The sequence below is a fragment of the Erinaceus europaeus genome, chromosome 19, assembly GCF_950295315.1.
Source record: "Erinaceus europaeus chromosome 19, mEriEur2.1, whole genome shotgun sequence".
In the NCBI taxonomy this organism is placed as follows: Eukaryota; Metazoa; Chordata; class Mammalia; order Eulipotyphla; family Erinaceidae; genus Erinaceus; species Erinaceus europaeus.
Window position 1 is genome coordinate 44,733,873 of NC_080180.1, and position 18,030 is coordinate 44,751,902.

At 36.3% G+C, this 18,030-nt stretch overlaps 1 protein-coding gene across 1 annotated transcript in view; it reads right to left on the bottom strand.

The window, feature by feature from the left end:
* Positions 1-4,795: 4,795 nt before the first annotated feature.
* The window catches only part of RXFP1 (relaxin family peptide receptor 1), a 120,734-nt gene continuing 107,499 nt past the window's right edge, over positions 4,796-18,030 (bottom strand). Inside the window, exons 13-18 of the mRNA XM_060178896.1 lie at positions 16,564-16,635; positions 14,936-15,007; positions 13,674-13,903; positions 11,809-12,219; positions 8,783-9,001; positions 4,796-6,087 (exon numbers count right to left, since the gene is read on the bottom strand). Of these exons, the coding sequence (XP_060034879.1) occupies positions 5,786-6,087; positions 8,783-9,001; positions 11,809-12,219; positions 13,674-13,903; positions 14,936-15,007; positions 16,564-16,635 (1,306 nt within the window). The 3' untranslated portion in view covers positions 4,796-5,785. The remainder of the gene's footprint in view (positions 6,088-8,782; positions 9,002-11,808; positions 12,220-13,673; positions 13,904-14,935; positions 15,008-16,563; positions 16,636-18,030) is intronic.

The following is an 18,030-nucleotide window of genomic DNA, read 5'->3' on the forward strand; positions in this document are numbered from 1 at the left end:
ACCATACAAATGTGTGTGTGCGTGTGTGTGTGTGTATATATATATATATATATCTTGATTTTTATTTTAATGAGCTAGAGAGACATTAGAGCACTGCTCAACTCTGGTGCTGGGGACTGAATCGGGAACCTCAGGAATGGAAGTCTTTTGCATAACCATTATGCTCTCTCCCTAGCCCACTTATATTTTAAAAATGTAAATGTTATATACACTTGCCCATTCTCTTCTTATCTCCCTAGGCATAAGCACTGTCTTGGAGATAGTGTTTAGTGTCTGCTTTTATATTTTTAATGTATTTTTTAAAAAATATGTTTATTTATTATTGAATAGGGATAGAAATGGAGAGGGAAAAGGGAGATAGGGAAAGAGACAAGAGAGACACCTGCAGCCCTGCTTCACTACTTATGAAGATTTCCCCCTATAGGTGGGGGCCAGGGACTTGAACCTGGGTACTTGAGCACGGAAATATGTGTGCTTAAGCAGGTTTGTCATCGCCTGGCCCCCTTTTATATGTTTACATATGGGTGACTTTAAAAAATATGTATTCCCTTTTGTTGCCCTTTTTATTGTTGTAGTTATTGTTGTTGTTATTGATGTCATTGTTGTTGGCCAGGACAGAGAAAGAAATGGAGAGAGGGGGGGAGAGAAAGACACCTGAAGACCTGCTTCACCTCTTCTGAAGTGACTCCCATGCAGGTGGGGAGCCCCGGGCTCAAACTGGGATCTTTGTTCTGGTCCTTGCGCTTTTCGCCACGTGCGCTTAACCCATTGCGCCATGGCTCGACTCCTTATATGGATGATTTTTATAAAAGCATTGCAAGATACTGTTCTGTGTTTATGGTAGCCCGGCTTCAGATAGCTCCAATGAGCTACGTTTGGTATTTTTATCTCCCAAATTCAATAATGTAAATTTCGTGTCTTGTTTCATCTCTCCTATAATCAGTGTTACTAAGATCTGGCTTATGACGCAGTTGGGGATTGAACCTGGGACCTCTACTCCCTCAGGCATGAAAGTCTTTGATAACCATTAAGCTATCTCCTCTGCTAGTTAACTTGTTTAATTACCAGGATATTGGGTCATATGCAAAGCATGACTTTGAGACTATACCTTTTGCTTATTTTTCTATTTTGTCTTTTCCTTAACATATATAGATATTAATGTTATGTATGTTTCAGCTTTGGCGGGGGGAGCTGAAGCCTGGCATTTGTGTGGTTTTACTATTTCAGGCTACTTTTCCATCTAGATGAAAAGTCATTGAATAAAGCTTTTAAAGATGTGTAATATCAATCTTTCATTGTATAAGTAGTTTAGTAGCTATTTATGTGCCATGTGAACAATCGATAAAAAGTTACTGTATAAGGGAGTTAGGCGGTAGCTCAGCGGGTTAAGCCCACGTGGCGCTTCTGGCGCAAAGCACAAGGACCAGCATATAAGGATCCAGGTTCGAGCCAGGCGGTGAAGCAGGTCTACAGGTGTCTTTCTCTCCCTCTCTGTCTTCCCCTTCTCTCTCCATTTCTCTCTGTCCTATCTAACAACAACAACTACAACAACAATAAAAGAAAAACAAGGGCAGCAAAAGGGAAAATAAATATATTTTTTAAAAGTTACTGTATTTGGGGGCTGGGCGGTGGTGTATCTGGTTGACCACACGTGTGCAAGGACCTTGGTTCCAGCCCCCCCTCCACCGGTCGAGGAGAAGCTTCACTAGTGGTGAAGTAACTACTGCAGGTGTTTCTCTCTCTTCTTCCCTCTGAAATTCTCCCTGTCCTATGTAGTGAAGGAAAAAAAAAAAAAAGGAAAAAAATGGCTGCTGTGAGTGGTGGATTCTTCCTTCAGACACCGAGCCACAGTGATAAGCCTGGTGGTGATAAAAATAAACTAAAAAAGGATGGGGTTAGATATCATTATGGTTATACAAAGAGACTTTCATAATTGAGGCTCCAAAGTTTCAGGTTCAATGCCCCACACCATCATAAAACAGAGCTGAGCAGTGCTCTGGTAAACAAAATAAAACGGGATTCCGGCTGTAGTGCAGCAGGTTAAGCGCAGGTGGCGCAAAGCACAAGGACCGGCATAAGGATCCCGGTTTGAACCCCGGCTCCCCACCTGCAGGGGAGTCGCTTCACAGGCTGTGAAGCAGGTCTGCAGGTGTCTATCTCTCCCCCCTCTGTCTTCCCCTCCTCTCTCCATTTCTCTCTGTCCTATCCAACAACGACGACTACAACAATAAGACAACAAGGGCAACAAAAGGGAATAAATAAATAAAATAAATATTAAAAAAACACAACAAAATAAAACATTAATTTTTTAACTACAACAATAACAAGGGCAACAAAAGGGAATACATAAATGTTAAAAAAATTAAATATAAATAAATATTAAAAAATTAAAACATGCTATTTGTAGAGGCTGAAGGATGGAAGAGTAAGTGATCGAGAAAGAAAGAAACCAAATAGCTCCTAGATCTCTTGAAAATGCTTTAAATGCTGAGATAGTTTCAGATGTACATTGTATAAATGAAACATTTCAAAGATTCGTAAGCATCGAAACAGACTTGTAAACGTAAAAACAATCATAATTCAGGACTTCATTTTTTCCTATCCTGTTTTCATCAGTACTGCCTTTATTCTTTTAGATATTTTTACTTTGCTGCTGGGGTTTTTATACCTGTGTGATTCTACTGCTCTGGCAGACTTTTTCCCCCTCTTCTAACTTTTCAATTTTAGAGACAGGGAAAGGAGAGGCATGATAGGTACTGATCCACCATTTATGGGACCTCCTCTCGGTATATATCCTCTCGATGCGTGATATTCTCAGAATGGTTGGTGCCTAACATACCCACGATGATACTCTATACGACTTCTCAATATGATGATCTTATAAAGTATTATAAACAGAACTACAGCTTCTGTTATTTTGAAATTGTTGCTGAAAGTCTGCTATAACATTCTTCACATAGAAATCTTGTATCAACCCAAGAGAATAAAAAGGTTCAAACCCATTGTTTGATAGAATTAAATTTCAGGTAATTTATTTTCCAAAGAAATCTATACAGTTATATACTCAATAAATATGGTTTTGATTCCAGTATATCCATGTTTCATTTTGGTGTATTTAGAAACACCTGAAAACATTCCTGTTTAAAGCTTTCAAATTATGAAAGGAAAAAAAATGTAATAGCTGTTAGAATAACAATAGAAGGATTACTAGTCAAAAAGTAAGCATCTCATGAATCTGCTGGCCAGTCAGAAGGTAAATCCATCTCTTGTGATTACTTTCTCTTTAGAGTGAAACATAAACGTGCACATTTTTCCTTCCTGAAGTTCATTTCCTGAGTCAACACATTGCAGTTCTTTTTTTCTTTAACTGTTTGAGATATAGTTCACATACCATAAAATTCATCCATTAAAGTGTGCAGTTTCGTGACTTTTAGTGTAATTTTGGGATTGTGTTTATCCATTGCCACATTCAATCTTAGAACTTTTATTTTTTGCCTTTTAGGCATCCTCCCAATCTTCCTACCCTCCAGTAACCTCCAGCCTAATTTTTGTTTGAATAATTTTACGTACTTCAGATATTTCACATAAGTGAGGTCTTATAGTATTTGTTCTTTCCTGTCTGGCTTATTTCACGTTATCCATGTTGTAGCATGTGTTAGAACTTCATTCCTTGTCTGTATGTACCACATTTTGTTTATCTGTTTATCAGTTGAGAGCTATTTGGATACTGTGAATGCTACAATTAATAAATGCCTTCAAGTATCTGAGTCCTGCTTTCGGTTATTTTGGGTTAAAACTCAGGAATGAAATCATCGATCATACGGTAATATAAGCTTTTGAAAAGCTACTAAACCAATTTTCTATGTTGAGTGCACCATTTTCCATTCCCACTAACAATGGAGGAGGGTTTAAATCTATTTCTTGCCAAAACTTACCTCGCTTTAAAATTATGGTCCGTATGAACTGTTATCTCATTGTGGTTTTAATTTCCCTAAAGATTGATGAGTATCTTCTTATGTGTTGATGGGCCACTTGTGTATCTCTTTGGAGAAACAGCTAATAAAATGTACTGCCCATTTTAAAATTGGTTGTTTGAATTTTTATAAAGTTGTGGGAATTAAAAAATATTCTGGGATGGGATAATCTCACTCTCAGGCAGAAGTTGAAAAACAAGATCAGAAACGAAAACACAAGTAGAACCTGAAATGTAATTGGCATACCGCACCAAAGTAAAAGACTCTGGGGTGGGTGGGTGGGGAGAATACAGGTCCATGAAGGATGATAGATGACATAGTGGGGGTTGTATTGTTAAATGGGGTACTGGGGAATGTTATGCATGTACAAACTATTGTATTTACTATTGAATGTAAAACATTAATTCTCCAATAAAGAAATAGATTTTAAAAAATTCTGGGTATTAAACTCTTCTCAGGTATGTGAATTGCAATTTTTTTCAACTTTTTTTTTCAAATTCCACAGGCTTTTAAAAATAATGCCTTTTGATGCACATTAAAATTTTTTTACTGTTGTAGTTATTGTTGTTATTGGTGTCATTGTTAGACAGGACAGAGAGAAATGGAGAGAGGAGGGGAAGGCAGAGGGGGGAGAGAAAGACACCAGCAGACCTGCTTCACTCCTTGTGAAGCGACTCCTCTGCAGGTGGGGAGTTGGGGGCTCAACTGAGACCTTTTATGCTGGTCCTTGCACTTTGCGTCACATGCGCTTAACTCACTGTGCTACCGCCCGACTCCCCACACATTAAAAATTTTTAATGGAGTTCAATTCATTTTCCTTTTGTTTGTCATGATTTTGTCATCGTATCGGAGCGTCTTGAAGAGTTACCAATATTTTAAAGTCTTATTTTATATTTAGGTTGTTGATTCATTTTGAATTGATTTTTATATATAGTATAAAAGGGGCTTTATTAACTCTTTTGCATGTGAATATTCAGTTGTTCCAGCAACACTTGTGAAAAAACTGTACTTTCTCCATTTCATTATCTGGACCTCTTTGTCAAAAATTGGTCAACTATAAACGTCTGGATTCACAATCCTATTCCATCCATTTAAATGTCTATCTCCTAGCTTTTCTGATTCATTTCACTGCAATACTTCTGCCTTTCCTTTTTGGTTCCATATGGTGGTGCTTATTTAAAGCAAATAGCTGGACAAGAAATGGCAGTAATGTTCTGAATTTGCATAAGCAACATTTTCATAGTATTAAGTGTGTTGTATTGGCGGTTAAGTGCACAGAGACTTGAAGAGAGGTATGCTGAATTCTTATAACAGAATATCTGTACTTTTGCAAACAGTTGACATTTCCTGATACTACTATGCCATGTGTTCTAAACTTCAAACCTTTATTAAAGTACCCACAATTCTTACATTTACTTATATGCACAATAAAATGCTACCTTAAGTTAGGAGTTGTAGGTGTATTCTAGGTGTACATTATGTTGTGGTTAGACACAAGTTAATATCGCAAGTTGAAAAGATTCTACACTATTTCCTGTAATTTACCATAAAGCCACACACAGGTACTCAAAGCATGATTAAAAAAAAAAAAGAATTATTCTGAAGTAGATTTAATTTCCTACACAAAATATGTATTTGTGTATAAACATTACCACTATAATTTATTTTCCCCTATATGGGCATCATTTTAATTTCCCCCACTAACTTCTTGGTCTCTACTCATGACTAGAAATGATTAATTTTGTGGTATTCATTTTCTATCAATTAACACACAGTGAAGCATTTGCAGAATTCTCTGTGAAGAAATACTGTTAGGAATAAAAATTGAGTCTGGTTGACTGGGAAATCAGTGACAATTCACAGGAGTTTGTGAAAAGAGTTGGCTTCATTAAGTCAGGCGGCATCTCCTGCAGTGGCCACATTTCTACCCAGATGAATGATGGAGGGTATGCTTTCTGACTCCCTTTACTGTCAATAGATTTTCTTTGTCTGTAGTTAATCCAAATCTGCTGAATCATTTCCTTAAATGGTCTTGTGGTCAGAGTATAGAGAATTGGGTTCAAAGCGCTGTTGATGGGCAGGATAAAAATCACTATCCAAGAAGTTATGGTACCTGGAAGAGAAAAGTGAAATAGTTTCATACTGATGAATGTTTTTACAAGATACAGAAACCCTTTTTTCTGTATAGCTTGCCCACCCCCTTTTGAGTTTTAGTTTTTTTTCCCCCCTTTTGATGTCACACAATTAAATACCAAGTCTATATGTGTTTCCAGGAGGTCTTTCCAGAGTGCCAGTGTTTGAGGGAGGTGCTGCAAAAAAACAGGATTCTTTGCTAAGTAGTTTTCCTTGAATATATCAACAAAAGTATTCCATTAGGTAGAAATATATACTACCAAATGATCACATATTACTATGATGTGGTTCTATTTTAGGAAGAACAGTATTGTTTAGTATAGTAATGATGCCTTTTCAAATATTTCAGTTACTGGAAAGTACATATAATATTTGCCAGTATATATAGATTTTACTAGGTCTCTGCTAGCTGTTTGGTTTCAAAAATAGGTTTACATTTAAAGGTCTTTTACAAGATGGTTATTTTAATATTTTTTGGCTAATCTCACCTTAAATATCACTATAGTATATATGCAACTACCAATAGTTAGGTTTTTATTAGAATTTAATGATTTAAATTAAATTTAATTTAATTGATGCTATCTTCCCTTTTTTCATGCTTAGAGAATATTGGGTACTACTGCTATTACTAATACTATTAGTAGTAATCATAGGGGTAAAACAAAGCTAAAACTACATTTATAAGTAAAAGACATGAATATAATATGTTTAGTTAATAGGATCTGTGCACATTAAAAATGGGTAAAACCTGTATGACATAAAAATTACTATTTAACCATTCTTAGGTATATAGTTTTTGTCATTATCAATACATTTGCATGTTGGTCCAACTATCAATACCATCCATCTTGAGAACTTTTCATCTTCCCAGACTTAAATCCCGTATCTGTTAAACATTACTCCCCGTTCCTTCCTCCTGTAAGCCCTTGACAGCACCATTCATGAACTTTCTTTTTCTATGAACTTGATTACTGAGTTAACTCAAGATTTCCATAATACATAAAGCTTATTTCTTGAAACTAGCTTATTTCACTTAATGTAGTAACTATAAGGCCATCCATGTTGGAGTATGTATTATCAAATTCTCTCCCTTTATAGGGCTGAATAGTATGGTGTGTGTGTGTGTGTGTGTGTGTGTGTGTATACATTTTGTTTGTTCATTTATTCATGAGTGACATATGGGTTCTGTTTACCTGCTAACTACTATGAACAATGCTACTATGAACATGGGAGTACAAATATCTTTTGAGTCCTGCTTTCAGTTCTTATGTGTATAGTCTCAAAAGTAGAAGTATCATAGGGTAATTCTATGTTTAATTTTTAATACATTTTATTTATTAATTTATTGGATAGTGACAGAGAGAAATTGAAAGAGGAAAAGAAAAGACAGAGAGGGAAAGAGACAGAGAGATAGATAACTGCAACACTGCATCACCAAGTGAAGCTTTTCTCCTACAGGTGGGGATCTATGTTTAATTTTTTGATGGGCCACCATGCCATTTTTACAAGAGTTACCAATTTTACATTCCTACCAGCAATACACAAGAGTTTATTTACTTGTTTGTTTGTTTTATACAAAATTTAAATATGTGTTTATTGGATAGAGGAAAATTGAGAGGGTTGGGGGAGACAAAGGGAGAGACGAAGAGAGACACCTGCAACAATGCTTCACTGCTTGTGAAGCTTCCCTCCTGCAGGTAGGCACCCAGTCTTTGCATAGTGTGACATGTATGCTCTACCAAGTGCACCACTGCCTAGCCCCTGTTAATGCTTTAAAAAATATAGATGATTTAATATTTCAAAAAAAGTCATTACCACAAATGCATTATCAATTTAAGCCCAGTGTTAAAATTCAATCAAGTTACTAATTTGCAACCTTAACTGCTTAGATTGAAGTAATATATATATATATATATATATATATATATATATATATACTCAGAACTGAGGTCTATTCATTAAAGAGTTTGAGCTATTCAATCTATTTCCCCCTCTCATATTGATTAAATAGCGATTAATAAGACTACAAGTTAATAGGAGTGTCCTCTCATATTGATTAAATAGTGACTAATAAGACTACAAGTTAATAGAAGTGTATATTAATCCTTATATCAATGAACTGAGCCTGGGAAGTCAGAGTCTCAGCCATCAAAAAATTTATTGAATAAATTGCTCTGCAGATTCCTATTTTCTGTTTTGTTTTTTTTTTTTAAATAATAGCCACCCGAATACATGTGATGGATGTTATTTTTAAATATCAAGTGTTTTCTTCTATCATTTCTTACATCCTGGGATGTTACCTAAATTGTATGTATTCTAGGAGAAAAAAAATTCTTACATTCTGCAAAAAAGATGTATGTATTTACTCAAGAATTGCTTTGACCTGTTTTTGTTTTTTCCTTTCTGGTCATCTTAAAGCGGGGATTATCAGAACTTCAATACGTGAGCTTAATTTGAATGATTGCTTCTTTTAAATAGTCATTGTGTTTTTAGGTATTTATGCAAAGAACTATGCCGCTCCTTCCAGTAAATATTGTGTTGATAAATAATAAAATATATCACTCTGACTTACTAGTCTTGAAACAAGTTATTATTAAAAAATCATAATTTTCTTTCTTAGAGGAACACTTAAATCAGGTTTACTACTTCCTTCCTGGATGAAAAAGAAGTTTTACCTGGTATTTCTACCTGAAGCAGTGAAAGAACTTTCACTATAAAAATGGGTATCCAGCATAATGCGTCAGTAAATACAATAAAGAAAAAACGCTTGGCAAGGATCATCTCTTTTTTAACTGGATTCCGCATTTCCATTGCTGATATGGCACTTTGATGAATGCTGTGAAACATGCTTCCATAGGAAAAAACTATGATGATAAATGCTGCCAAGTTAATGCCTATTTAGAATACAAAGATTATTATTAATGTATATGAACATTCTTTTCGAACACACAAACACACTGTTGGATATTATTACTATTATCCAGGAGACAGTAAAAAATAACACAGTTTTTTTTTTTTTGGATATTATTACTATTATCCAGGAGACAGTAAAAAATAACACAGTGTTTTTTGTTCTTTATAAGAAATACTAAGAACCAGGGCCTTGGGCGGTGGTGCATCTGGTTAAGTGCAGGTTTGAGTCCCCACTTCCTACCCCTGGTGAGGACGCTTCATAAGTGGTGAAGTAGGTCTGCAGATGTCTATCTTTCTCTCTCCCTCTCCATCTACCATCCCCTCTGAATTTCTCTCTGTCCTATAGAATAAAATGGGGAGGAAAAAAAACAGGAAAAAATGCCCGCCAGGAGTGGTGGACTTGTAGTGCCGACATCATTATCACTAAGGACCCTGCAGGACAAGAGAATACTAAGAACCATGAATTTTGAAAAAGTGAAACAGTTCAATGAAGAATGATAAAAATTAAATTTTAAAATAGCAAAATTAAACCATGATAACTACTCAAAATTATGATTGTGGCTCAATTCAATTCCTTTTTTGGTATTTTTCCACAATTTCTTAGGTCAGAGTATTTTTGTAAGAGAAAATACTGTATCTTTACTTTTTTTTTTTTCCATTCTAGGAGTCCTAATTTCTTTAATTATTATTATTATTATTTTACTGCCACCAGGTTATCATTGAGGTTTGGTACCTGCACTACAAATCTACCATTCTAGAGAACAAATTGTTCCTTATTTTTTTCTTTGAATAGTGACAGAGAACTTAAGAGGGAGAGGGGTGTTGGAGAGGGAGAGAGAAAGAGAGGTACCTACAGCTCTGCTTCATCACTTGTGAAGCTTCCTCCCTGCAGGTATGGATTGGGGATTTGAACCCAGGTCCTTGTACACAATAACCTGTGCATTCTACCGGGTGTCTGCTCCCTGTATATTTACTCTCAAGCTAATGACCTGTATTATCCACCTAGAATTTGTTCATATTATGAGGGCAATAATAAAAAAATATATACTTTTCCTCCAGGGTTGGGGTTCAGTGACAGCACTGTGAATCTACTGAGCCTGGCTGTCATTTTCTTCATTTTTTTTTTAATTGGATAGGACAGAGAGAAGTTAAGAGAGGAGGGGGAGGTAGAGAGGGAGAAAGAAAGAGAGACATCTGCAGACTTGCCACACCACATGTGAACCCAGATCCCTCCTCAGGTCCTTGCACTTAGTACTATGTGTGCTTAACTGGGCGTACCATCAGCCGGCTCCCTCAAAATAAATTTTTACTTAGCACTATTAGGTTAAATGTATGAAACACAAATGCTTAGTATCTTTTATAATGCTGCACCAGGTTGGAATGTATATGATAAAGGAGTAATTTAGTAAGACAAATCTCTCTGGGGGATTTGTGATAGATTCCACTTCCATCAGTGTGAAAAACTGGGTAGAAGATTTAGGTGTGACTTAGAAAAGGAGAAAAGGCAGAAACATAGAAAAAATGCGTAAAAGTATAGATAGACAAACATTACAGAAATGGGGCTGGGGGGAGTCGGGCTGTAGCGCAGCAGGTTAAGCGCAGGCGGCGCTAAGCACAAGGACCAGCATAAGGATCCCGGTTCGAACCCCGGCTCCCCACCTGCAGGGCAGTCGCTTCACAGGCGGTGAAGCAGGTCTGCAGGTGTCTATCTTTCTCTTCCCCTCTCTGTCTTCCACTCCTCTCTCCATTTCTCTCTGTCCTATCCAACAATGACAACAACAATAATAACTACAACAATAAAACAACAAGGGCAACAAAAGGGAATAAATAAATAAAATAAAATAAAGAAATGGGGCTGGGCAGTGGCGCACCGGGTTAAGTTCTAGGACCCGTGTAAACATCCCGGTTCGCGCCCCTGGTTCCCCACCTGCAGGGGAGTCACTTCACAAGCGGTGAAGCAAGTTTGCAGTTGTCTTATCTTTCTCTCCCTCTTTATCTTCCATTCCTTTCTCAATTTCTCTCTGTCCTATACAATAAAATGGAAAAAATGGCCCCCAGGAACAGTGGATTCATACTGCAGGCATCTAGCCCCAGCAATAAGCCTGGAGACAAAGGGAAAAAAGAAAAAAGGGAAAAAATGATAGTCAGCCTATAGGCTGTTCTCTTGGGAGAACAACTGAACAACTGAAGTTTCCAAGGGAGGGAATGGGGACACAGAACTCTGGTGGTGGGAACGGTGTGGAATTGTATCCCTGTTAGCTTGTAATTTTGTAAATCAGTATTAAATCAGTAATAATAATAAAAAAGAATAGAATTCAGCAATTCAGGAAGGAACTTGAACGTGCTTGAATACTATAATTAGAATTTAAAAAAATCTGTCGACCAAAATAAAGTATATATGAAACAAAAAACCCCAGTAAGAATTAGACATCATAATGAGCTTCAACTTTTGATTTAATGCTGGAATGAGGGGGCCAGGCAGTGGCACACCTGATTAAGTGCACATAGTACTATGTGCAAGGACCTGCTCAAGGAACCGGGTTTGGGTCCCTGCTCTCCACCTGAAGTGGGGATGCTTTACAAACGATGGAGCAGGTCTACAGGTGTCTATCTTTCTCTGTTCCTCCCCTCGCCTTTCCCCCCATTTCAATTTTTCTCTATTTTATTGCATAAAATGAAAAAGAAGCAAAAAAAAAAAAGTTTCCAGGAGCTGTGGTGGCACTGAGCATATATTAAATCATAGCAACAACAACTTGAATGAAAGGAGATAAAATGTAAAGTTTCTTACCGAGAAAAATTGCCACAGAGTAAATCTGAGCTCCAAAACTTTCTGTATCTTCTGAATGAAGAGGGAAACATACTCCATTGGTGCCATAGTAATTTTTGAAAAATTCCTTATTGCTCATTGGCATGAAAGCCATGAAAAACCCAGTAATCCAAATGAGAACCAGAACTGTAATTGTTCTGCATTTTCGAGGTCGTAAACATCTAAATGGATACACAATGCAGATGTATTTTTCCAATGTTAGAAATGTCAAAAGTAATACTGATACTTCTGTGGAGAGAATGGCCAGAGATCCCACAAGTTGGCAATGAATACTCTCCATCCACAGCTGTGCATGCTTATTGTATTCACCTCGGAACTTTATGTCAAAGGCTCCAATCACAAATAAGTATACTCCCATTAGGCAGTCAGCACCTAGAGGGAGAGTAAATTTCATAAATTTAGAGAAAGAAACAGGTCAGATGGAATTTACCAGTAGGCAACAGTAGCCATGTCTTCAAGTTCCAGAACCACCCATAGCACTGTGGAGAAACTTTAATGCTGTAGTCTCTCTTTGTCTCTTTTCTGAATGAAAAAGTGGCCGATGGGCTTACTCATTGCAATGTGCAAGGACCCAGGTTCAAGGCCCTGGTCCCTAACTGCAGAGCTGCAGGTGTCTCTCTTGTCTCTTTCCTTCTCCATCTCTCCTTTCCCTCTCAGTTTCTCTCTGTCTCTATCCAACAATAAATAAAATAAAAATATTGAAAAAAGGGAGTTGGGTGGTAGTGCAGCGTGTTAAGTGCAGGTGGTGCAAAGCACAAGGACTGGCGTAACGATCCCAGTTCGAGCCCCCAGCTCCCCACCTGCAGGGGGAGTCACTTCACAGGCAGTGAAGCAGGTCTGCAGGTGTGTATCTTTATCTCTCCCTCTCTGTCTTCCCCATCTCTATCCATTTCTCTCTGTCCTATCCAGTAACTACAAGAAAACAAGGGCAACAAAAGGGAATAAATAAATAAAATAAATATAAAAAAGTTAAAAAATACATTGGAAAAAAAAAAAGTAACCCAGGAGTGGTGAACTCAAGCATACAAGATGCACCAATGCCAGAAACAGAAAGATTGCGATTTTACTTGTAATAAGGGATTGTTCATGCCTCAAAATATTATATTTTTGGAGAAAAAAATTAGTGAAAGACAATTTTACTAATTTGAGTAAGACTGCTGTGCTACATTTACTTGGTTTAAAACTTTGTTCTTGGACTGGGTAGATTGCATAATGGTTATACAAAGAGACTTTGATGCCTGAGGCACCAAAGGTCACAAGTTCAGTCCCCAGTAGGATCATAAGCCAGAGCTGAGCAGTGCTCTGGTAAAAACAAACAAAATAACATATATCCTTTATTCTTTTTTAAAAAATTTTTTTTCTCTTTTTTTTTTACATTTATTTATTTATTTATTTATTTTCCCTTTTGTTGCCCTTGTTGTTTATTATTGTTGTTGTTATTGCTGTCATTGTTATTGGATAGGACAGAGAGAAATGGAGAGAGGAGGGGAATATAGAGGGGGGAGAGAACGATAGACACCTGCAGACCTGCTTCACCACCTGTGAAGTGACTCCCCCGCAGGTGGGGAGCCGGGGCCTCAAACCAGGATCCTTATGCCGGTCCTTGTGCTTTGTGCCACCTGCACTTAACCCTCTGAGCTACGCCCGACTCCATATCCTTTATTCTTATTACTAAAATGATCCAATTTTATTATAGTACATATAAACCCAAAGCAAACAAGAAAAAAATAAAATTTTCACAATCCTACCACTGCTTACTTATTTTGACATCAATGACTCTTACTGATTTCAAAACTATAACTCCTTTTCAACTGGAAAGTACTTACAGCAGAGAGAAACGATTGACATAGCATGTAGTTTGTTCTCAGACCTGATATAAGGCCGCATGCAAATTACAAAGATGTTTCCAAAGCATGTAACTGCAGATACAACCCAGACAAATATTCTTTGAATAATGTTTGCCAAGAGATTCTCTAGAGATGAGATTCCATCCGTGTTCGGTTTACAACTTCGCACATGTGGTGCATAGCCACAGTACTGGAATTTCTTAAAATATCTGATGTACAAAGAGAAAGTCAAGTAAGGGGTGGGGGTATAGTATAATGGTTATGCAAAGAGACTTTCATGCCTGAGGCTCTCAAGTCTCAGGTTCAATCCCCCATACCGCCATAAGCCAGAGCTGAGCAGTGCTCTGATAAAAAAAGAAAAGAAAAAAAAAAGGAAGTCAAGTAAGATTGGAAATTTAATCCAGACATTATATATTAATATTTGTTTTCGACATTTTTCTAGCAGGAAAAAATTGCTTGAATGTGAGATTGAGCACAATCCTCTGAGTCTGAGGAATACTGAGTCATCAGGGATACTGGAGCTTTGGACTCAATTTAAGTCTCATTAAACTTGACTTCACTGTAAAACAATGTAAGGTTGAGAGAGCCACACAGGTACAGTGAATGCAGAGTTGACATAACACATTCTAAATTACTGAGAATTAATTTCCATGGCATGGAGATTATTCTAATACTTAAGATTACATGCAATGAAACAAAAATACTTCTCAAGTGGACGATCAATGAGACAGTAAGACACAATGAATCAAATATTTTTCAAGGTTTATAATTTCTTCCACATACACTGATTTTAACCCTTTGCTGATACTAAGGGCAATTTTCACAAGGAGTATTTTTTCCCTATATTCTTCTATGAACAGAAATTACTTGTTTCTATTTTATAATACCTTTGCAGATCCTTCATCTTATAGCATTTATCTCATGTTTATAAATAACTAGCTTGTTTGGAAAACATTAGTATCTATGAATTGCAACAGATATAAGAATTCAAAATACTGAGTGGGTTCCTTCCCTTCATGTTCACATTATCTGACATTCAAAATATCACCTGTGATTCTACTGAACTATGGAAAACTAGATGCCATAGCACCCAACGTCAACCTCTTGAGTGAATTGTGGCATTGACAGACTTTTAAGTACAAATATTAATAAATTTAATACAATGGGTATAGATATACTAGTACAATATATATGGAAACAGATTAAAATTAAACTTAAGAACAAGAAAAACATCTGCTTACATGTAAGAGAGATTCTTAAGAGGTCTAAACATCCTTTGTTGGATATTTGAAATTTCAATTCCTTCTAGGCTGCTAAAAATACCAAATTAATTATTAAAATTGTATATACTACACAGGAGAGTTTTACAAAGAATAATTTAATAAAATGTTTTAATTGATACCCTGCATCAAAATTCATATTCAACCTACTCTATGTACTGTCAAGTCCTTTTCAATGTTCTTTTTTTCTTTCTTTCTTTTTTTTTTTAAATTATCTTTATTTATTGGTTAGAGACAGCCAGAAATCAAGAGGGTAAGGGGAGATAAAGAGGAAGAGAGACACCTGCAGCACTACCTCACCACTTGCAAAGCTTTTCCCCTGCAGGTGGGGGCTCAAACCCAGGTCATTGCACACTGTAACATGTGCATTCAACCTGGTATGCCACCACCCAGCTCCAAATTAAATTTTTATTATTTAAAAAAATTTTAATCTGTATCACTTTATTTATTTATGTATTACTGTATAGAGACAGAAATTGATAGGGTAGGGGTGACAGAGAGACAGAGAGCTTCACCATTCATGAAGGTTGCCGCCCCCCCCCCACACTCCACAGGTGGAGACCAGCGGCTTGAACCCTATTTCTTGCTCAATATAGTGTGTGCTTAGCCAGGTGGGCCATCGTCTGGCCCCCTTCTTCAATTCTTTTATACACAAATATTTTGTCTATTTGACTGTTTTATATCTTCATCAATCATGGCACAACACTTTGTGTATAATAACTACTTACATACATATCGAGTAAATGAATAAGCATTATCTTTAGACATTATTATCATAGCAAAAAGTTACATATATTTGGAAAATTTCTAGTACTCTTAAAACAAATGTTTCCTAGCAAAGTACATTCTACTTAGTGAATATTTAAATTATATAATCTGAAGGCTATCTTCTTTTAAAAAATTTATATATATATATATTTATTTATTTATTTTCCCTTTTGTTGCCCTTGTTGTTTTACTGTTGTCATCGTATTTAGATAGAACGGAGAGAAATGGAGAGGAGGGAAAGACAGAGGGAGGAGAGAGACAGACACCTGTAGACCTACTTCACTGATTGTGAAGTGACCCCTGGCAGGTGGGGAGCCTGGGGCTTGAACCCGTATCCTTGAGCTTTGCACCCTGGGTACGCAAGCCACTGCGCTACTGCCCAGCCCTAGAAGGTTATCTTCTTAAGTCAATTCTTAGACCTTAATGGTGCAAATAATTATTTATATAATCTAGACTATTCCATCTTGGGGTAAGATGGTTATAGTAAATTCTTAACCAGTGGCAATTAAGAAATTAAGAAATATAGTACATGTGGATCCCTTCAGTGAATCAAATCAAGCAATTCATTGTAAGTTTTTTGTAACTGTAGGAAAATATATAATGATTTATCATTGCCTTTTTAAGGTTTATTAATATATAAGAGAAAACTAATTGTTATTTTTTTTTTTTAAGCTATGTATTTTTGTGGAACTTGACTAATGTTCTGGGAAATAAGATTCTGATTTGAAAGGTTCTTTAAATGTCATTTAATATAAATTGCCAGCTAGTAGTACATAAGTAATCAATTAATCATAAAGGTATATTAATAGGTTTATACTTACAGAGACCTGAGTTTGACGAGATGATCAAATTGGTCTACTTGAATGTTCTGGATTGGGTTATAAGAAAGATTCCTGTTTTATCAAAAAAAAAAAAAAAAGAAGAAGCAGGGAAAGGTTATTTCTAAAAACTGAATAAAAAGTATTTGTTGATTTTGCATTAGTTCAAACATTTTTCAAAAGTACATTAATAGCACTTGTCTCATAAGGTTCTTTAGACATTTAAAGAAATCACTGAAGATAAAATAGCATGCACTAGAACAGTGCCTGATGCTAAATAGGTATTCTATGATGGTACTAGCAAGAGGAACAGTGTGAGAACTATGGCAACATAAGCATTAAAGTTTAATTTCATTTAACAGCTTTAACCAAGTAAATAGGAAGGTACCCAGAAAGAAACTACACGTACCTATTTTACATTTTGTATAGTGTCAGGTATGGGTTAAATGAAAGAAAAATAATCTCATTTAGTCAAAATCTGAATAAAAAGAATACTTTTTTTTTTTTTTACACCAGACCTTATGTCAGAGAGTGCCACATTGTACTAATGATTTGTGAGACATGAAATAAAAAGTAAAAGGCTATATAGCTAGAGACAAATATCAGAGTGACAGTACAGCTGAATTTCAGGGAACATTTTAAGAGCCTGTAAAAAAAAAAAAACCTTAATAAAAAAACACCTTGAAACAAAAATCACTCATCAAAAAGAGCTTCTTAGGGGAAGTTCTCTTTAAAGAAATGTTCTCAGATTAAATCATGAGTTTGGTAGAATTAGAAGAGACTCCTGAAATTGGGTTAGAGGTGATTATGGAAAAAAAAAGAAATAAGTCACTAAACAAATCAGGAACAGGAAGAAACTACCTTCATGCAATAAAGGTTATGTGAAAAGTCCGTATCTAACATCAGATGTTAACAATATGGAGCTTTTCCTTCAAGACTAGTAATTAGAGAAGGGTGACTTTTCTTTGCCACTTCTGTTCAATGTAGTACTGGAAATCATAGCCAGGACAATTAGGCCAGGGGGGAAAAAAAAAAGATGGGTAAGTGGATAACAAATACAACGTGGTCTGAGAAAACAGTGGGTTTTTATTCAGTCTTAAAAAGGAAGGGAATGGGGCCAGGCAGTGATGCACCTGGTTAAGCGTAAACATTATAGTGTGCAAGGACCAGGGTTCAAGCCCCTGGTCCCCACCTGCAGGGGGGAGGCTTCACAAGTGTTGAAGCAAGGCTGCAGGTGTCTCTCTGTCTATCTCCCTCTCTATCTTCTCTTCCCCTCTCAATTTCTGGCTTTCTCTATCCAATAATAAATCAATAAAATATTTTTTTAAAAAAGGAAGGGAATTCTGGGACACAGTACAATATGAATGGATCTTGAAAGCACTTTGCTAAGTGAACTAAGTCAATCATGAAGGACAAGTATCATATGTTTCTATGTAGATGGAATAAGACTCAAAGAGAAAGGATATAGTT